This window comes from Oncorhynchus gorbuscha, linkage group LG02 (genome assembly GCF_021184085.1).
Source record: "Oncorhynchus gorbuscha isolate QuinsamMale2020 ecotype Even-year linkage group LG02, OgorEven_v1.0, whole genome shotgun sequence".
Lineage (NCBI taxonomy): Eukaryota > Metazoa > Chordata > Actinopteri > Salmoniformes > Salmonidae > Oncorhynchus > Oncorhynchus gorbuscha.
Window position 1 is genome coordinate 32,720,471 of NC_060174.1, and position 22,087 is coordinate 32,742,557.

At 41.9% G+C, this 22,087-nt stretch overlaps 2 protein-coding genes across 4 annotated transcripts in view; one reads left to right on the plus strand and one right to left on the minus strand.

Annotated features, from left to right (window-relative positions):
- Positions 1–3,236: 3,236 nt before the first annotated feature.
- Positions 3,237–5,002, minus strand: LOC123992562 (C2 calcium-dependent domain-containing protein 4C-like). The gene is made up of 2 exons (XM_046293784.1): positions 4,832–5,002; positions 3,237–4,667 (listed from the first exon to the last, which is right to left on the minus strand). The coding sequence occupies exon 2, from the start codon at positions 4,641–4,643 to the stop codon at positions 3,321–3,323; it is 1,323 nt and encodes a 440-aa protein (XP_046149740.1). The 5' UTR covers positions 4,644–4,667; positions 4,832–5,002; the 3' UTR covers positions 3,237–3,320.
- Positions 5,003–9,659: 4,657 nt separating this feature from the next.
- Positions 9,660–22,087, plus strand: part of LOC124000967 (talin-2-like) — a 152,040-nt gene continuing 139,612 nt past the window's right edge. For 2 of the 3 annotated variants that reach the window (XM_046307614.1, XM_046307616.1), the window contains exon 1: positions 9,660–9,766. The gene's annotated coding sequence lies outside the window, so the exon portion shown is untranslated. The remainder of the gene's footprint in view (positions 9,767–22,087) is intronic. The other variant, XM_046307615.1, reaches the window with a different exon arrangement.

A 22,087-nucleotide genomic window follows, 5' to 3' on the forward strand; every position in this document is an offset into this window, starting at 1 on the left:
TGCAGCTAGCGGAAGAGGACGAACTCAAAATGTGTTTACCTTAGTGATGCATGTATGTTCCAAACTCAGTTTTGGATGAGACTCGCTTTATGACCAAAATGATCCTATTTCCACATTGTAGTTAATTTTGACACTAGAGTAAATATTTCTGACTCATATTAATTGTCACGCCTTGGTCATTGTATTTTCTGTTTTTGGTAAATGTTTGGGTAGGCCAGGGTGTGACATGGGTTTATATGTTGTGTTTCGTATTGGGGTTTGTATTAATTGGGATTGTGTATGATTAGGGGTGTGTCTAGTTAGGCTTGGCTGCCTGAGGCGATTCTCAATTGGAGTCAGGTGATTCTCGTTGTCTCGGATTGGGAACCGTATTTAGGTAGCCTGAGTTCGCGTTTTATTTTGTGGGTGTTTGTTCCTGTCTCTGTGTTGTAGTCACCAGATAGGCTGTAATTAGTTTCACGTTTTCTTATATCAGTTATTTCATGTACCGTTTTCATTCATTAAAGTCATGAGTAACCTACACGCTGCATTTCGGTCTGACTCTCTTCTTACAACAGACGAACGTCGTTACATTAATGCCATATGGTCCGTTTTCGACGAGATTGGTTGCTTTTTAAAGGCAGTCGCTCTTCAAAGCTACATTATGTTACTTTTTGGGAGACCCGACCAAATTCACATTTTGTGTCATTGTCATTGAAAGCAAGTCTAAGAAGAAGTAGATATGTTCTGTGTGCACTATTTCTATGCTTCCCATTCTTAGTTTGTTTTTGTACACCAGCTTTAAAACAGCAGAAAATACTATATTTTTTATTTATGAAAAATATATTTCACAGTGGTTTAGATGGTACAATCATTCTTTGCACTATACAGTACTAGGTTCTTTTGTCACAAACTGAAATTTGGCGAACTTTTCTAATTTCTGCGATTTCTGCATAGAACATCTTTAAGTGTTTCCCTTAACTTCTTAGGGCTGCAATCCTGTTAACGGGATCGATATGACAACAGCCAGTGAAAGTGCAGGGCGCCAAATACAAAACAACAGAAATCTCATAATTAAAATTCCTCAAACATACATGTATCTTATACCGTTTTAAAGGTAATCTTGTTGTTAATCCCACCACAGTGTCCGATTTCAAATAGGCTTTACTGCGAAAGCACCACAAACGATTATGTTAGGTCACCTTGTGTATGACGCTACAAGCTTGGCACACCTGTATTTGGGGAGTTTTTCCCATTCTTCTCTGCAGATCATCTCAACCTCTGTCAGGTTGGAAGGGGAGCGTCGCTACACAGCTATTCTCAGGACTCTCCAGAGATCAGGTTCAAGTCTGGGCTCTTTTTAGGCCACTCAAGGACATTCAGGGCATTGTCTCCCAGTCCCTGCCACCGAAAAACATCCCCACAGCATGATGCTGCCACCACCATGCTTCACCGTTGGGATGATGCCAGGTTTCCTCCAGACGTGACGCTTGGCATTCAGGCCAAAGAGTTCAATCTAGGTTTCATCAGACCAGATAATTTTGTTTCTCATGGTCTGAGAGTCGTTTAGGTGCCTTTTGGCAAACTCCAAGCGGGCTGTCTTGTGCCTTTTACTGAGGATTACCCATTGGAAACTTGGTCACCTCCCTGACCAAGGCCCTTCTCCCCCGATTGCTCAGTTTGGCAGCTAGCTCTAGGAAGAGTCTTGTTGGTTCCAAACTTCTTTCATTTTTAATTATTATTATTATTATTTTTTACCTTTATTTAACCAGGCAAGTCAGTTAAGAACAAATTATTATCTTCAATGACGGCCTGGGAACAATGGATTAACTGCCTGTTCAGGGGCAGAACGACAGATTTGTACCTTGTCAGCTCAGGGGTTTGAACTTGCAACCTTCTGGTTACGTAGTCCAACACTCTAACCACTAGGCTACCCTGCCATTTAAGAATGATGGAGACTACTGTGTTCTTGCGCCAAGATAGGATATTGCTGCAGACATTTTTTGATACCCTTCCCCAGAACTGTGCCTCGGCACAATCCTGTCTTGGCGCTCTATGGAAGATTCCTTCGACCGCATGGCTTGGTTTTTGCTATGATATGCACTGTAAACTGATGTGTGTGTGCCTTTCTAAATCATGTCCAATCAATTTAATTTACTACAGGTGGACTCCAATCAAGTTGTAGAAACATCTCAAGGATGATCAATGGAAACAGGATGCACCTGAGCTCAATTTCGATTCTCATCGCATAGGATCTGAATACTTCTGTAAATAAGGTATTTCTGTTTTTTATTTGTAATACATTTGCAAAAAATTCTAGGGTTGGGGATTCAATAGTTGAACTTTCAGGAGTATGTTGAATGCCGGACTGAATTCTCACCTTTCGAAATTTCTGCAAATGTATTACAGGGTGCAATTTTGAAATTGGGTAGTGCATTAACAGTTTCCTTCTTGTCATGTCAGTCACTGCAGACCTTAGTGCGTTATTTATAACTTGTCAGAAATGTCTGGATCAACTCGCCCATGTCAGCTAGCGTTTGTATACTCCTATGAGTATAAAATCTCCGTATGGATGGACCCAGCGGGAATCGAACCCACGATCACCCATGATCATGAGAGACATTAGCATAGGAAGCAGAAAAAGTGTATGGGGTTGCTAAACACTCAACATCATTCCAGGTTTTCCTGCTGCTTGAATACCTAGACGGCAGAGGGCTGTGGTGGTGCACATCGCAATGGCATGTGCTCCAGACCAGTGTAACTTAAGATCAAAGTGCTTGTGCCCTGGAAAATTACAGTGTTCACAGAGTCGTGTTATCCCAGAATACATTAATAATAAAAAGGGGGCAGCATCTCAATTAAAAGATGGGTGGTATTTTCTGGTTTTCATTTTCTGATTAACTCATAGATTTCCAATAAATAGGGTTTGTACAAGATAAGTGGATATGCGTTTTCAGAATTGGTCATTAGCACTGCCCAGCAAGGTTCCTGGTTACCACTGATATTCTAATCCATGCAAAGGTCAGTAAGAATCTACAGGCTTAGGGGGAAAAAAAAATAAACTGAGTCTCTCACATTAGCACATGATGGTCATGTTTACACCTTCCTCTGTGTACGATGTGGTATGAACTCTGGTAAAAGGATGACATGGGCCTTTCAATATTCAGTTGCCATATGAAATGCATTATTGCTTGCATCAGATGTACTCCAAGACTGTCCTTTTATATAAAAAATAATAATAAGGAAACAGATATTTTTAAATGGTTTAATAAAATCTCTACTCACCAAATAAAATATAAATAAATACATTTCAAGTCAACAATTAATACAAATTTTTTAACTTATAAAGTGATAATGCTTGTTAGTGGAAGTTCAACATCCCCAAGAATATAGTCTCTTTTCATAGTGGACATTTTATTGACAACTTTAAATCTCAGGGAGCGTTGGCCGAGATCTGAGATGGCATCAAAGAAAAAGTCCTCATTGAATATGGGGTTATGACACTTCCTGATGACTGTGCTACGCTGCTTTTGGACCTTTCCAGGCACCAGGGAGAGGCTGAAACTGCAGTTTATACTCTTGGGGTCCACCGAACGAGTATATAGCCCCTCAGCACTGATGAGCCGCACCCGCAGCCTCTGGTTATCAGGACAGTATTCTGCAGAGAGACGCAGGAGGCCATCCTTCCCTATTGGGATCAAGCTCTCCCTCATCACCCTTTCCTTGTGCAGAACCAAGTCTGTGGGGAAGATGGTAGGAGGAGCCAGACCGAAGCTTGGTGGAAGGCCCTCTACCAGCCCCTCTGACACCCTCCTTATGACATTGGGGCTATTGTCCGTGGAGCTGCCCTCGTCTGTCGACAGGGAGTTGTTTCTGGACACCACAGTCTTCCTGATGTTTCTGGAGAGAAGCCTTTCATGACTCAGTGTTTTGAAGAGGGAAGACTTGGGTGGGGACCTGCTCAGCATTGGGGAGCTGAAAGGGGATGACTCAGCTGACGAGGTGGTGTCGCTGTCCACTGTGCCCTGTCTGTTGAGGGTATAACCTCTGGGGGACAGTCTGGAGGTCAGGGTGTGGAGACTGAAGGAGGAAGGGGAGGATGACAGGACGGTGTTGGACCTGCTCCTGGGGAGCAGCAGCGATGTGCCACAGGACCCAGGGTCATTGTGGAACAGGGACTCCTTCCTCCTAGTGTGGGGGCTCTCCAGCAGGGTACAGAAGCCGTAGCAGGTCTGGGCTTTGGCCATGTGGGGCAGGGAGAGGGCTGCCTGGCTCTGAGGGTCTGCGTTGGTGGTCTCCTCATCATTACAGTCATAGGGGCTCTCGTCCACACTCTCCACCTGGATGATGTGTGGGTTGATGAGCTCTCGTGCTGGGGCCTCCCTCTTAGGAATCCCCCTCTCTCGCTCAAACAGTAACACTCTGATGGTGGGGGCCTGGTGGCTCTGCTCTTTACCTTTTGCCTCCTGTAAGGGAGGGATCTTAGGAGGGATGCAGAACTCTGGTATAGTGTCTGGGGTGATGACGTTAGGACACAGGGAAAGTCTCTTGTGTTTGTTAACTTTCTCTCCAAACATGTCTCCGATCCTGAAGCTGTATTCTGTTGAGGGGAGATGCAGGTTGGGTCTCTCTGCGGACACACGGATCTTCTCCACCACCCACATTAGTTCTCTGACAGGGCTTGGAAACTGCAAAAGGAAAAGGAAATCCTAATTAGATAACAGAAATGGACCCAAATCACAGGCAATCCAAAATTATATTTAAAAAAAACAAGTTAAATACTTTTTATAAACACAAATTCAACTTTATATTGAAAGCATATAGAAAAGGTAAATATTGAAGTTAAGCTTACCTTTTGTGAATGAGATGTGAGCAAATCCTACTGTCCTTCCAGGCAGGCTTGTGAGATATATAATAGATAATGATTGTAATAGTAAAGTTTTTATAAGCAATATCTGAGGCTCTCTATAAGTAGCAGGCTCAGGCTCTCTCTTGTTAAGACCAGCTCATCTGTAAGCGACTGACAGAGAGCTGCAGGCTGTTTAAATATGGCCGGGTGATGGGGAGGAGACCAGGATGACTTCCATACACCCTTCAGTGTTCGGACAAGAACCTCCCTCTCTCTTTGCTCTCCTGTTCCCATGGAGACACCCAAGCAGCAGGGGGCAAGGCCAGCATGATAAGACAACTGAACTACTTTCAAATTGAACACATGTATTTGACCAAAGGAATACATGTTAATTGTTTGTTTGATTTCCATTTATGCAGATGAGAAAGGAAATGTAACTTTGGGTTGTTCACAAATTTCACAAATAAAGTGAAATGGTAAGATTATGGCTGAGGCCTATTGGTGAATTTTATTGAATAGAATAAGAGTCAAACCTCTCTACATCAATGAATTACAGGAAGAAACAATTGCTTGCTTAAGACACTTTAATATGTGCTTGATTTATTATTGACGTCAATACGTAGTCTTTGAGTCAAGTGAATCTTTGTCCATTTATGTTGCTGATAATATTTGTTAAATCCACATACATGTGTCCCTTTCCTATCAATACTACTTACAGTTTTGCTATGAAATAACTGAGTCACTGTAAAGATAGCCTAAGTGTATAGATGTTGCAAAGCCACACACTGAAATCACAATATCCGACAGGTTTGTTTGTCATCTTCTTTTATCGATTTTGAATGCAACACGCTATCATTTCAAATCACATGAATACTCAATAGCCTGCTATAAGTATTTTCTATACAGGTCACCACCTTAATGTAGCACATGTATTTGTATTAAATGTAACCTTTATTTAACTAGGCAATTCAGTTAATTAAGAACAAATGCTTATTTACAATAACAGCCTACCCCAGCCAAACTGTGCACCGCCCTATGGGACTCCCAATCACAGCCAGATGTGATACAGCCTGGATTTGAACCAGGGACTGTAGTGACACCTCTTGCACTGAGATGCAGTGCCTTAGACGGGGGCGCCACTCAGGAGCCCAGTATAATGACTGTGATATTGGCATGAAGATTACAACAGTTATAACTGGACTTGTTGAGCAACTCTACAACACAACGCTACTTTGAAGACAACACAGATCACGCTCTCACATTATTTTAGTCACTTTGAAATTAAAACACAAGTCTAACAGGTCTACACAATGCAACCTGTCTTAATTCATGCCAGGGATACCCTCTTGTGGTGGGAGAAGTATCAGCTTTTATGCCATAAAAACTATTCTATTTTGGACAGCAAAAGAAGATGAGAGCCAGTGGAGCAGCATGGACACCTCCAATACTTTACCCATAGAGATCACGGATCATTCAATTCTTATTAAAACCACGTCACACCTCAAAAGGCATGGTGTTAAATGGTAATTGCCATTGTGTAGGTTGATTAGTATACCTTCAATATTCCCTTTGACTTTCCTCTCTGGGTTTCTTAGAAAAGCTCAGTTCTCTAATGGCCAAAGTTCAAGTGGAGTAGCTTAGTAACTATGTGCAACCACACCATTAGACAGATGGTGGGATCATACCTAATGCTATCTAGAGATAAAATGTAAAGAGTGGAAGTTCTTAGAAATGTTGTTTTTAAAGGTCCAAACTTATTGTGGTTTCGTCAGCTGCACCTGTTACACGGATTCCAGACAGCGGAGAAAAAGGGGAGAGTGTTTCAAGATCAAATCAAGTCAACATCCCTTATGATCTATTTAGATTTGCTTTTGGGTTTCAAAGCCTATACTTTTCATCGTCTCATCCTATTCGATCAAATTTCTTTTTTTTAAACTAATCCGATTCATAGTTCACTTAAATGTTATCTTTTTAGCTGAACTAAGGTTAATGAGGGTTTTTTTGCCTCAGAAACTGAAGTGTGATACCAGTTGTCTCATTAGCTTAACCAAATGTATGTGACCCTTGCCCCAGTGAGCTGGATCTGGCAGCAATAATCATCCAGTGCTGCCAGGTAATAATGTACATGTGTTCAAAACCTCAAAACATAACCTGTTTTCCATCTAAAAGTAATACTATGCCCTTTCATTCCAAACAGGGGGTTACATTCTGTAGGATAATGTATTCCCCCTTCAGAGTATGTAACAAGCTTTCAGTCACCAGGCTGTCCGTGTGTTCATTCACTACTGCCAACAGAGGGCAACATCTAGCTAGGTAGAAAACACACATTTGTCTTAAATTTGTCTCACACAGATCCCTATGTAGAATGATGGAAACTCTACCTGACCCACCTGAGGAAGTACTACTATATCAGGGATACTGTTCTTTCATATCCTGAAGGGATGCCGCAATGGTTCACATAGAAGGGGCCAATATGGGGGTGTTCTGTAACCAGGCCTCGTCACAGCTCTCCACTAACACGGAGATCCACATCTTCAGCACAAATGTGATGCGAACCCTGAAAAACCACACAACCCCTAATCAATAAACTACAAGTCTTCATCGACAACTGCCTACGTTATGTACGGAGGATATAATTGCCCTTTAAATTAGATACATACTCATGAAAGACACAATGGACATACATTAACTGGACTACTACAACCCACTAGGAAAGAGAAAGCAGGGAAGGCTAAAAAACAACTGGAGACACTCCACTCAACAAAAACCGAGTACAGCGGGCAAAAGCCCTTGCACAAAACAGAAATGGGCTTACAAACAAGTATATTAGGCCACCAGCTACATCATCCTGTCACCGGCCACATCATCATGATATGGAGAGGCGGCCGGTGACACTTTGCTTCTTGAAAGTCCAATATCTTGAAAACTTGACGTCTGACATGCAAAACGTTTTGGGACTGTATCAACAGTGGACTAATAAATCAAATACCAAAAGATAGTTTTTGAGTGGATTTTCCCTTTAACTCTGTCTGAAGAACATTTCAAACTCCTGGTTACTTTTGGATCGGAACAGCTATTGATCCCAAAGCGCACTGCCAAAGGGCGTCCAAACCACAGGTGCTCACTGTTATTGATTGGTGTGACGTCATTGGAGAACGTCACTTTGCCTAATATTAAATTATGTTTATTATTTGGTGTGCGTTAATAGATATGAATACTAAGGCCTAAATAATGAAGCCTAAATGAATAAGGCCTAAATAATTACTGGAAATATTTTGAGATGATTCATATTTATTATAAAGGTTTTATCATTATAGGCTAGCCTACTTACCTATTGTGAGGTTGAAGAAAATGTACCCATGTTATTTGGATCGGACGGCATTGCCCAAGGAAGGGATAGGCAGTTTCCCTTTTGTGTGGGAGTCTGCTATAGTTTCTGTAACAGAGAGGGGCTACAGGCCTAATGTACATAGTTGCTGTGAGCTGTGCCATGACGCATAGGCGTTTGTATTGCGCTGTATAAGTATCTTAAGATGTTTATACAACTAATGTTGATAATGTTTTGTACACTCAGTGTATATGATGATTGTGTATAGACATTATTATTATTATTAGTATATGAATATAAAAGGTGTGTACAGCAGTAGTTATATATGATAGGCCTTGACTAGAATACAGTACATACAGTACATGTGAAGGGATAAAACAGTAGATTAACATTATTAAAATGACCAGGTTTCAATGACGATGTATATAGGTCAACAGTCTCTAAGGTGCAGGGTTGAGTACCAGGTTAGTTCAGGGCAGGGCACTGGGCAGAGGCCTGCTAGTGATGACTGTTTAACAGTCTCTGTCCCAGCTTTGATACACCTGTACTGTCTATGCCTTATAGATGATACAGCGGTGAACAGGCTGTGGCAAAGGGGGCCAAGCCAAATTTGGATGGTTGTTGAGTCAATTAGACCATGCCAATTTGAAGCTTATCTTATTTCAAGCTTATCATGTTATTTCAGAATATTTTGCCAAGGTAGCTGGCTAACTCCTTGATCCTGCTTTGTAGTTTACCCCTCTGCACCCTGTCACCATAAATAAACCATTAGGCTCCTATGCAATTGAAGACGTTGTAAGCCTGCCTTCCTACATCTCCCTTGGCTACCCTGGGCCCCCTATTGTTTTACATAATAACAAGACTCATACAATACAATGCCATTCCTGTTACAACATTACTATACAGGTAAGTTATAGCACAGCATACTGCAAAGTGTTTATTATAGTTACCTGCTGGAGTTTTGGGCAACTGTCTAAACATATTGTAGGTCTATTGTGGAGTGGGCCTAAGTTTACAAAATGGAGTGCAATCATAAGTTGCTTTACCATTTCCATGCCAGATTCATTACAGCAGACATTTAAATAATATGATATGAGCAATGGTTTCTCTAAATAAATCAAATTACGTTTTGTGTGCCTAAACTAATGACACACATTACTAATAGAATGCTAAATGACTCCAATCAACGCTACATTTTCTAGCCCATTACCAGGGAGTGTGTTTTCATTTTGTTTCAAATTCCATCCATTTGAAGGGAAATACATGCATCATACGTGCACATAATCGCCCCCTCTCTTTCTCACGCTCTCACCTGCTCATTCTCCCTCCCTCCATCCCTCAAACGCACACACAGACGCATTGCATTACTGTATAAGATGAAGATGCGCCAAGTGGTTTGGTATACATACATACTGCTACAATTGTCAACCTACTTTATGGTAAAGAGAGGCTGGATCCAAACGTATGGAGTGCGAGTGTGTGACGCGCTTCCTCTTTTCTGCGCACAGAAGTAGGAGGGGCTTGATACGGTGGAGGCAGGACTGCTGCTGCACAGTGTGTGTGTGTACATCCAATTCAGCTCGAACGCACTAACTAGTGACAGATTTCAGGTAGGATTTAACGTTCTTTTATCGTTCTAACGTGTTTTAACACTGACGTTTTAGGTTGGTATGTGTACTGGCCAACTGGGCTGTATGGTAGCCTATGTCATTACGGTATTTGATTCGAACGCTCTAATGCATTTCACATAATGAAAACCTATGTTCAGTCGTTCTGATTCAGACTCAGAACGGACTTTTAATTTATCTTGTCTATGGGTGTCGCATAAATTCAATATTTAACCAGTTTTATTTTTGACCAGGGTACGTTGCAATGTCATGTGTCGTTTGCCCATAATTGCATCATTGATGATTGTTGATATAATTGCACCTGACACTGCAAACATGTACGTTATTTAATATGTGACAATCATACAACTTCATTAGACATAAGTGGCAAACTTAAGTAAATGTGGACTGGTTTCCTGAACCTCGTGTTAATGGAAAAACATTCAGTCCAGTCTCCAGTGCTGTTATCGGAAGGATCTGCGAATTTAAGAGGCATTCCCATATTGGTGTTGCTAACGTTTTCTGTAGGCTACTTTGAAGGTTCCATAGTCAGTACTGTCATCGCTAGTGTGAATTTGCCGCCATATCATAATGGTAGCCGATGTCTGAAAACTATCGATGCCATGTTATCAAAATTAACCAGTAATATAAGTACTGTAACCCAATACACAACTGGGCTGCTCTACTGCTAGTTTACATCAAGACAAAACAAAATCAGATTATGATATTAGGCTGTAACCCAATAAATCGTGTCCATAGGCGCATCAGTGGTTAAAATAAGAACCTGATTTAAATGTTTTATCAAGGTTGATTGTTTTCCTGTAGCCTACATGCAGTTTGATTGCAGAATGACTTTAAACAACGAGCCTCCCACTCATAGCATAGGCTTAGCAGTTTACATCAATAGCCTATGATGCTGATTCCATGTCAGAAGCAGAAGACGGGTTGCGATTACTGCTACTCCTGCCTTCTTGTTCATGCATTTCCAAACCCGAGTTGCGCCCATATTTGGTATCGGAAGGCTACGATTAAGAGATTTTAAACCATAGTGTCCAAAGGTGCATTCCAGGACAGTCATAAATAATAGGTCCACATTTACCAATCAGGGATCCTTTTTACATTTCTGTCCATCAAACCATTTGGACTAGCATGAATGCCCATATTAGCACGCTCCATATATCAAGATGTGAAATTGATAATAGAGGCACAACATAGACACAAAATAAAGGACATATCTTGGTAGACTATAAGTGTGATATCTTGTGCTCAGCTTTTGTCAAAATGGTACATAGTTGATATGCCTCAGGGCATTCTGCTCCACAGTAAGCTTCCTTGTTTGCTATATGTGGACCATTCATGTGACAGGTTTCCCACCAGTCTGACATGCTGAATTCCAAATTGACCCTTAACCCTTACCCCCCAGGCACTCCTGTAGATCTGAAAGGAATGCTTATGTGTAATGTCAAGTTTTTAACATATTGCTTAAAGCTATCCAGCCCTTTCAGAACTACGTAAGTGCCTTAGGGGCTGGGGGTTTAATTAGGCCGAGACTAAAATGTCTAAAGTACATCTTTGGCCTTATCAATCACATAGACATTCCATGCAGATGCTTTGCCTGCCCACTCCCCATGTCAGTTGGCAGTGTGCCTTCCTACTCCCATGAGTCAGCTGTCTATCTCTGCATTGCCACTGGAGGAGCTGGAACACAAGTCCTCTATAATGTATGTCAGTCACTATTGGTGGCTAGAGGAAGGGCTCTCTGAAGATCACGTTGACATGATGTGCCAAGAAAGATGCGCTTGAGACTGTAGGCTGCTGGAAAGGATTGAAGAATTCTAAACCTCTTTTTGCAAAGGGATTGTGCTGGATGGGTCAATTGATGAGTGTGTGTTAATTTCACCCTAGCCACTAAACTGATGTGTGCCATAATCAGACTTAAAATACACTCCAGGACTTTGCATAGAGTAATGATATCTGAATGTCATATACTCTTTGAAGGATAAGGGCATGTCTAGAGTGTTCAGGTGTTATTCATAGGGATGGGCATTTGACATATTTTGACTGTTCGAGTACTTGAATAAAACAAATTATACATTTTTTTCGAAGGCCCGCACTGGGAAAAAATCTGTATGCATTTGTCTACACTCAGCGGACAGTTTATTTAGTACACCCATCTAGTACCGGGTCGGATTCCCCTTTGCCTCACGAACAGCCTGAATTCTTTGGGGCATGGAAACATCGCTCAATTGGTATCAAGGGACCTAAAGTGTGCCAGGAAAACATTCCCCACACCATTACACCCCGGGAACAGCCTGTACCGTTGACACCAGGCAGAATGGGGTCATGGACTCATGCTGCGTACACCAAATCCTGACTCTGCCATCGGCATAACTCAACACGAACCAGGATTAAACGGACCAGGCAATGTTTTTTTTCCACTCCTCAGTTGTCCAGTGTTGGTTATCACGTCCCGACTGGAGCCGCTTCTTCTTGTTTATAGCTGATAGGACTGGAGCCTAGTGTGGTTGTCTGCTGCAATAGCCCATCCGTGACAAGGACAGACAAGTTGTGATTTCCGAGAAGCCGTTCTGCACACTGCTGTTGTACTGCGCCGTTATTTGCCTGTTCTTGACCGCCTGTTAGTTTGCACGATTCTTGCCATTCTCATTTGACCTCTCATTAAACGAGCTGTTTTCGCCCACAGGACTGCCACTGGCTAACTGTTTTTTGTTTGCCACACCATTTTTGGTAAACCCTAGACACTGTCGTGCATGAAAAGCCTACTGGGCCGGCCGTTTCTGAGATGCTGGAACCGGCGCGCCTGGCACTGAGGATCATATCATGCTCAAAGTTGCTAAGGTCACTTGTTTTGTTCAATCGGACATTAACTGAATGCCTCAATGCCTGTCTGCCTGATTTACAAGGCAAGCCACGTCCACATTACTCATTGTCTGTAGGAGCAAACCATTGTTGTGTACCCAATAAAAATAAAAGCAAGTGCCATGTAAGATTAATTTATTGAAACCTTAAACATCAACTGCTTATATTATAACGTAGAACACAATCTTCAATAAGGCAGTAACCTCAGCAGTGACACTTGCTTGTGGAAGCCTATGGCTGTGCAATGGCATTGCCTTATTTTGTTAATTTAGCAGACAAGACCGACACTCTTATTTCCTGAGCCCTTATCACAGTGAAGACGCCTATTTTATAGTAAAAAACAACAACATGATGCAATATAACAAAATGAAATAGAACCATATTTTTTTCCAATTGTAAAAGAGTTGCCAGTACAAATCTCATGCCTGGAACAGTTATTCTCAGAGTGATCATTTGAAACAGGGCTCAATTTGGCAAGTTGAAAGACAACTTTTTTCAGGGTTCAAGACTAAATCTGTCTTCTTTTCAACATACAGAAGTTTTATTTAGTTTATTTTTCCTGTTTGGAATTTTCTAAATGGATGAACAATTCCACATTGAACACTGCATGGTAATTAATTGTGGTGAGTAGGCATATGCTTAATGATTCTGATGAAGACATGGAGCGTATCTCTTTTCAGTGTGGAAGCTGTCTATGTTTAGTGGGTTATAGCCTATGCTAACAAATTCTAAATGACAGTAACAGTTAGCAAAGTAGCTTAAGCGGAAAATAGAAGGGACACAATTATTCCAAAACTACAGCTCATTGTTGGAACACATATTTTCCTACTTCAATACACCAGTCCATGTTGAATTTGTGATAAAACTGTCGTCAATTGTCAAGGAATGTTGCTTGTGTATCCCATCAGTTGGATACGTTTTTATAGGGATTTATTACTGTAGGCCTAGCGGGAGCTTGTGTGCGCACTCAGCACGCGTGTAGAGAGAGAGACACGGAGGGTAAAGGAAATTAGGGAGAAGAACATGTGATGCTTGGCTTGTTTTTTTGTTGTTGTTTTTGTGCCCCCGCAAATGCACATGTACAAATGGAACACTAGAGTCAAATGCACATGTACAAATGGAACACTAGAGTCAAATGCACATGTACAAATGGAACACTAGAGTCAAATGCACATGTACAAATGGAACACTAGAGTCAAATGCACATGTACAAATGGAACACTAGAGTCAAATGCACATGTACAAATGGAACACTAGAGTCAAATGCACATGTACAAATGGAACACTAGAGTCAAATGCACATGAACATTGTCTTCAAAACAACATTTCACTTGCCTGTTTGGGCAGCCACAAAGCACATTCCACAAAATAGTTATACAGTATTTGAAAATGAATTGATCGCTAGTTAAAGATCGAGCTTTGACATCCATTCGAATACTCGACTTCTCATGCCCATTCCTAGTTATGCATCCACACTGAACCATTCCAGCGCAAACTCTTGGCCAGTCCATGTTCAGAGATAGTGGGACCTCCCAATGATTCTACAGTACAGAAAATCTGTGCTCCGTCAGTCTGTCTTGTACACAGTTATATTTAGCTAACATTACCACAAGTGTCACAAGCTCAGATGGAGCACGCACTTGCCAACGACAACTGATAAAATCCTATTCAATTAATCAAACATCACCTCATGGAAACACAAAGGGGAATTGTGCAGCTATTGATCCAGAGGTTACAATATCAGCAGCACTGTACCACTCTTAAAACTGTCTGAGGCACACAACATATTTCTAGATCCCAACAGAGTAGTCATGTCCATGGGTCTCATTCTACCCTATATTCTATCAGTTGTTGATCTAGCCAATAGACTTCACAAAACAATATATAGGCCTACCTACAGTAGTAGACCACCTGGTGTAGACAACAGACAAGTGAAGTAATCCTGTCTCTGTCATGTGTGCACACATCAGATTATAATCAACATGCATTCAGTGCTGTCAATACGCACTGAAACCTGGTATCAGGTCATACAGTAATTACTATCAGTTTACCTCTTATTGACTTATCCTCATCTAGCTGGAGTACATATACTTCAGCTATCTTTTTAATCATTTGGACATTGCCTTTGCCTAATCACAAACCACTCATTTAAGAGGCCATTATGAAAATTACTCTGGATTATGGGAAGCTGTTAAGGTCTCTGTTATAACACACTCTAATTCATTCAAAAGTGCCCTCCTTGCGTAAATTATTCAATTTTATTGTGTTCTGGGGAATTACTAGTATTTGAGATCCCATATGGGACTGGGAGACGGCACACTCCAATTACCAGTGGCCCATGCTAGATAAATATATTTTTTCATTTTTGGCAAATTAAGGCATTTTGTGGCATGTGTTTTAGATAAACAGGTGCTACTGACAGTCTAATGAACTGTGCTACTCTCTTCATCACTCATGATCAAAGGCTTGAATAAGTCCAATTACGCTGGACAAAAATCTAAACGCAACATGCAACAATTTCAAAGGGTTTACTGACTTACAGTTCACATATTTAAATAAATAAATTAGGCCCTATTCTATCGATTTCACATGACTGGGAATGCAGATATACATGTGTTGGTCACTTATACCTTAAAATAAAAAGGTAAGGGCGTGGATCAGAAAACCAGTCAGTATCTGGTGTGACCACCATTTGCCTCATGCAGCGTGACACATCTCCCTCGTGTAGAGCTGATCAGGCTGAATGTGGTCCCACTCCTCTTCGGCAGGGTAGCCTAGTGGTTAGAGTGTTGGACTAGTAACCGGAAGGTTGCAAGTTCAAATCACCGAGCTGACAAGGTACAAATCTGTCGTTCTGTCCCTGAACAGTTAACCCACTGTTCCTAGGCCGTCATTGAAAATAATAATTTGTTCTTAACTGACTTGCCTAGTTAAATAAAGGTAAAATAAAAAAAATGGTTGTGTGAAATTGCTGGATATTGGTGGGAACTGGATGACACTGCCTTATACGAGCATCGCAAACATGGTCAATGTGTGACATGTCTGGTGAGTATGCAGTCCAGAACTGGGACATTTTCAGATTTCAGGAATTGTGTACAGCTCCTTGCGACATGGGGCTGTGCATTATCATCCTGAAACAAGAGGTGATGGTGGCGGACAAATGGCACGGAAATGGGCCTCAGGATCCCGTAACGGTATCTCTGTGCCTTCAAATTGTCATGGATAAAATGCAATTGTGTTGGTTGTCCGTAGCTAATGCCTGCCCATACCATAACCCCACCACTACCATGGGGAACTTCGCTTGCCCACAAGACACCATATATGCTGTCTGCCATCTGCCCAGTACAGTTGAAACCGGGATTCATCCGTGAAGAGTACACTTCTCCAGCGTGCCAGTTGCCATCGAAGTTTGGCATTTGCACAATGTAGTCGGTTACGATGCCAAATTGCCGTCAGGTCAAGACCCTGGTGAGGAGCTTCCCTGAGACAGTTTCAGAAATTTTGTACAGATATTCTTTGCTTGTGCAAACCCACAGTTTCATCAGCTGTCCGGATGGCTGGTCTCAGACGATCCCGCAGGTAAAGGAGCCGGATGTGGAGGTGCTGGGCTGGCGTGGTCTGTGGTTGAGGCTAGTTGGACGTACTGCCAAATTCCCTAAAACGATGCTGGAGGCGGCTTAGTGTAGAGAAATTAACATTATGTTCTCTGGCAACAGCTCTGGTGGACATTCCTGCAGTTAGCATGACAATTGTACGTTTCCTCAACTTTAGGCAAGTGTGGCATTGTCTTGTGCGACAAAACTGCACATATTAGAGTACCATTTTATTGTCCCCAGCACAAGGTGCAAGTGTGTAATGATCATGCTGTTTAATACGCATCTTGATATGCCACCTGTTAGGTGGATGGATTATCTTGGCAAAGGAGAACTGCTCACTGACAGGGATGTCTACACATTTGTATACAACATTTGAGATGAATAAGCTTTTTGTAGGTATGGAACATTTCTGTGATCTTTTATTTCTGCTCATGAAACATGGGACCAACACTTAACAAATGTTAGTTTGAGGTGAAATATGTGGGATAAGACTGTTCTAAGACGTCGATGAGAGATTATACAATCTGTTGATCTGCAAAAAAGCAGTCCAATAATGCAACACAGGTCATAATGACAATGGTTAATTAAAAACAGGGAGTTGTTCTTGGTCTAGTGCCAGTGAAGAGGACAAGCTGCTATTTACTGTCTGTGAGATTTGACCTATGCGTTTCTGCCATCCACTAGAAAGTGGTTTTCCTCCCAGCTGTTGCAGTTGCTCCTTCATCAACATAACATAACATTCCTGGACGGAATTCCCCAGGAAATGTTTAGTCGCAGGGTTGGGAAGTAAGGGGTTGGGACTGTTGGGGAAGTGAGGGTTTTGGAGTCATCAGAGAGTGTGATTGATGAACCATAATAATGCATGATGATGATTGTGTGGGAGCTGGAAACTGCAGCACACCCTGTGCTATACTGTACTGCTGTGGCTCTTGACCCTGTATTTGTGTTCTCTGTTTACAACTGAAATAGATCTCTCCTTTTCACTGCTGTCTATATGGTCACGCACAGCAGCTTCCATAGGTCTTGCCTCATCCTCCCCTGTTTTTTCAAGGAACTCAAGTATGTTATTCTTTCTTCTTCCTATGCTTTGGGCCAACCATAAGTATTTCTAGCATGGTGGATGGGTTTTACAATGACTAACCATGGGTACTATGAACAATCCCTTTGATTCCGTGGCAATGAAAGGCTTGGGTGTGGAGAATTGGTGGTTTATCTTATTTATTAAGTTAAGATTGTCTGTGGTTGTTTGGTGGTTGGTTGTTGGGTGTGTGTTCAGGTTAAAGGAGCAAGACATTATTAGACTTAGACAGTGAGAAGAAAAACCTTTTTTGTTGTTGTTGGTTTAATATGTTCTGTCCACATGCCACTAGTTTGAGTATGGCGCATGTGGCTTGTCTCATATGAGACACGGATGGAACTCCTGCATCATAGCTTTTCACTGGAGCAGCACTCTTCTTTGTGTTCCAATAGCACTTACACAGCCTGGAGGATTGTTTTGGGTAGTTGTCCTGTTGAAAAACAAATTATAGTCACACTAAGCGCAAACCAGATGGGATGGTGTATCGTTTCAGAATTCTGTGGTAGCCATGCTGGTTAAGTGTGCCTTGAAATCTAAATAAATCACTGAGTGTCACCAGCAAAGCACCCCCACACCATCACACCTCCTTCTCCATTCTTCACGGTGGGAACCACACATGCAGAGATTGTCCGGTCACCTACTCTGCTTCTCACAAAGACACCACGATTGGAACCAAAAATCTCAAATTTGGCCTCATCAAACCAAAGGACAGATTTCCACTGGTCTAATGTCCATTTCTCGTGTTTCTTGGCCCATGCAAGTCTCTTCTTCTTATTGGTGTCCTTTTGTAGTGGTTTCTTTGCAGCAATTCGACCACAAAGGCCTAATTCACACAGTCTCCTCTGAACAGTTGATGTTGAGGCTGCAGCTGAGGTAACTCTGGGTCTTCCTTTCCTGTGGCAGTCCTCATGAGTCAGTTTCAACATAGCACTTGATGCTTTTTGCGACTGCACTTCAAGAACTTTTAAAATGTCTTCAAATGTTCTGCGTTGACTGACCTCCATTTCTTAGAGTAATGATGGACTGTTGTTTCTCTTTGCTTATTTGAGTTGTTCTTGCCATAATATGGTCTTGGTCTGGTATTGGTACTGTAAGTGCATGTGATGCCAAATAGCCTACAGTGAATTTGTCTCCCAGCGTCTGTTGGAAAGCAGACTGAACCAGGTTTTCTTCTAGGATTTTGCATGGGCTTAGCTCTATTCCATAAATTTATCTTAATTAAACTCCCTAGTTTTTACCCATAACAATGCAGCCACCACCGTGCTTGAAAATATGAATAGTGGTGTTACTCAATGATTTGTCGTTGGATTTACCCCAATCATATTGCTTTGTGGTAAGGACATAAAGTTCATTTCTTTTCCACATTTTTTCAGTTTTACTTTCATGCCTTATTGCAAATAGGATGCTTGTTTTGGAATATGTTTTTATTCTATACAGGCTTCTTTCTTTTCACTCTGTCATTTAGGTTTGTTTGGTGTAGTAGAGTTGGGTGGTATCCAGATTGTCATATCCGCATACCTTCCTTCTCTCACATTTGGATTTACAGTATTACCGGTTTAGTACACAAGGGGGCACAATTCATTTTTTTAAAGACCATTTGGTGTCTATTACCAGAATGCTAACAAAATTAGTACAAGTAATAGCAAATTTCGATAGAGGCTGCTAACTAAATAAGGGCAAATGAAAATAAACTAATTGCAAAGACCGGCAGTCCAGCATATAAAGTTATACATATATAGGTAGGAGCTACCGAATGTCATGTTTTGTTAATTTGGACATTTACAAGCAAATGTGATCGGGAGACATTGTGCTTAATGAACACATTTTTGAGGCACGCTTGTTTGAAGAGAGGACAGTACTGTGTGGAGTCTGGGAGTTGCTAGGGCAACAGGCATGCCTGCTCTGCTCAGAGAAGATAGGGGAGGAGCAGACTGGCCCAGAACTGAGAGGATAAAAAAATGCAAGGAAATCAAGCTGCAGTGGCAGCTGTACATATAACTCATCCAAAGGGCTTTGACTTCTCAACCATGGCAGAAAGCTAACATAATATAATGCCCTGTGACCTTATTAATTCAGCCACTTACTTAGATAACTAGCATGTTAAACTTAGGGGTCGCCCTAACGCAGAATTCTTTGTTTTCACGCAGGAAAAAATATTAAATGCGTAAGAAATATCTTGTTGCATTTTGTTAATGCAAATCTAAAATGCTTCATATTGTAATTTCTACTCAGCATCAACCAAATTTTGTGCTTCAGTTGCACTTGGATTAGAATTCAGGAAGGAGCCTTCTATCAAAAGACCGCGCTCTGACTGAAGTGTAGCTTCTTCTCTCTGGTATTGTTCTCGGTGTAGCCAGCCTACTTCTCTCTGGTAAAATGCCAGATTAACTTTGGGAAAAACATTAGTAAATGTAGCTGATTACATTCTTTCTATAATGAACATTAGAAATATAATGGCAATGCATAATTTTTAGCAAAAAATACCTTGATTTTTAATTGTAAGCTCATTTAGCTGCTAGCCAAATAATGTTGCACTTCTGTTGTCGCCTGATGACAATGAAGCTATTTTCTGCTGAATGTGTTGCACTCAGTTATTTTCTGTGAAGGAAAACTATAGTTGTACGTCCCTGATCACTCTATTGAAACAAAAAACACTGACTTTCAATATAAAACAAGACCTCTGTCAATACATAGCTGGACTCACCTGCTCCTGCTATCTCACGTTGTGCCATTTACAAACACAAACGTGACTGGCTCAACTGTTCTGGGGAGCTACGGTAAGATTCATAATGTGACAGGTGAAATGATTAACGTGGTCTGCTTTATCTCCTAACATATTGCACAAGTTGACTGCAAGTATCTGGCTATTTCCAAATTCCCCAGTATATGGTATTTACGGTATACTACCTAGTTTCATGTGCATTTTTATAATCATCTGATTTGACCATATATGCACAGTGGCGTAGTGCAGTGTTTCCCAACCATTGTCCAGGGTTACAATAAAAATGTGTACTGTTGGTGGTACTCGAGGACCAGGGTTGGGAAACAGCGGAAGGTATACGTTCTCATGCAACGCACTACCACAGAAATCTGTTCCTTTTCTTACCCCTGTGCTTATCTGATCCCTTACTCTAACATACCAGCCATAAGTGCTAGGTCTATTATTACATGCTGGATATCATGGTGAATGAATTTCACATTGCCATTATTTTCGGTTATTCTGAATGTCACCATTTCTCATATAATTTTACTTCGCCAGAGTGGGCGGTTAAAAACAAATAAAATAAAGAAATAATGTGAATGTACCCACTTCTCCATCTACCACTACTCTACTGCGTATTTGTTATTTGACTTGAGGTGGCTGAGCATTACAAAGTGTACAGTAGGATTGTAGTTTGCACTCTGATTATCATGCTACTGCAATTCTTTTAAAGATGTTTATCGCAAGTCCGGAGGACTCAAATTGACAGCCTTAATGAGAATAAAAAAACAAAAAGAACAATAAATGTTGTGCTGTCACATACACAGGATGGGTGCAGTGAAATGTGTTATACGATGCCCCTACAGTAAATTAAGATTAAGTGCCTCCCTCAAGGGCACATCCACAGATTTTTTTTTTCTGTCACCGGCTGGGGTTTTCGAACCAGTGACATTTGGTTACTGGCCCAATGCTGTAACCGCTAGGCTACCTGACGCCCATAGAAAAACACCTGGCTGTCATTACCCCATAATGACTGTTTGTTCCCAGTGAATAATGGTTATCTTGTTGTGACTTACATTTACATTTAAGTCATTTAGCAGACGCTCTTATCCAGAGCGACTTACAAATTGGTGCATTCACCTTATGACATCCAGTGGAACAGCCACTTTACAATAGTGCATCTAAATCTTTTAAGGGGGGGGGGTGAGAAGGATTACTTTATCCTATCCTAGGTATTCCTTAAAGAGATGGGGTTTCAAGTGTCTCCGGAAGGTGGTGATTGACTCCACTGTCCTGGCTTCGTGAGGGAGTTTGTTCCACCATTGGGGGGGCAGAGCAGCGAACAGTTTTGACTGGGCTGAGCGGGAACTGTACTTCCTCAGTGGTAGGGAGGCGAGCAGGCCAGAGGTGGATGAACGCAGTGCCCTTGTTTGGGTGTAGGGCCTGATCAGAGCCTGGAGGTACTGAGGTGCCGTTCCCCTCACAGCTCCGTAGGCAAGCACCATGGTCTTGTAGCGGATGCAAGCTTCAACTGGAAGCCAGTGGAGAGAGCGGAGGAGCGGGGTGACGTGAGAGAACTTGGGAAGGTTGAACACCAGACGGGCTGCGGCGTTCTGGATGAGTTGTATGGGGTTAATGGCACAGGCAGGGAGCCCAGCCAACAGCGAGTTGCAGTAATCCAGACGGGAGATGACAAGTGCCTGGATTAGGACCTGCGCCGCTTCCTGTGTGAGGCAGGGTCGTACTCTGCGGATGTTGTAGAGCATGAACCTACAGGAACGGGCCACCGCCTTGATGTTAGTTGAGAACGACAGGGTGTTGTCCAGGATCACGCCAAGGTCCTTAGCGCTCTGGGAGGAGGACACAATGGAGTTGTCAACCTTGATGGCGAGATCATGGAACGGGCAGTCCTTCCCCGGGAGGAAGAGCAGCTCCGTCTTGCCGAGGTTCAGCTTGAGGTGGTGATACGTCATCCACACTGATATGTCTGCCAGACATGCAGAGATGCGATTCGCCACCTGGTCATCAGAAGGGGGAAAGGAGAAGATTAATTGTGTGTCGTCTGCATA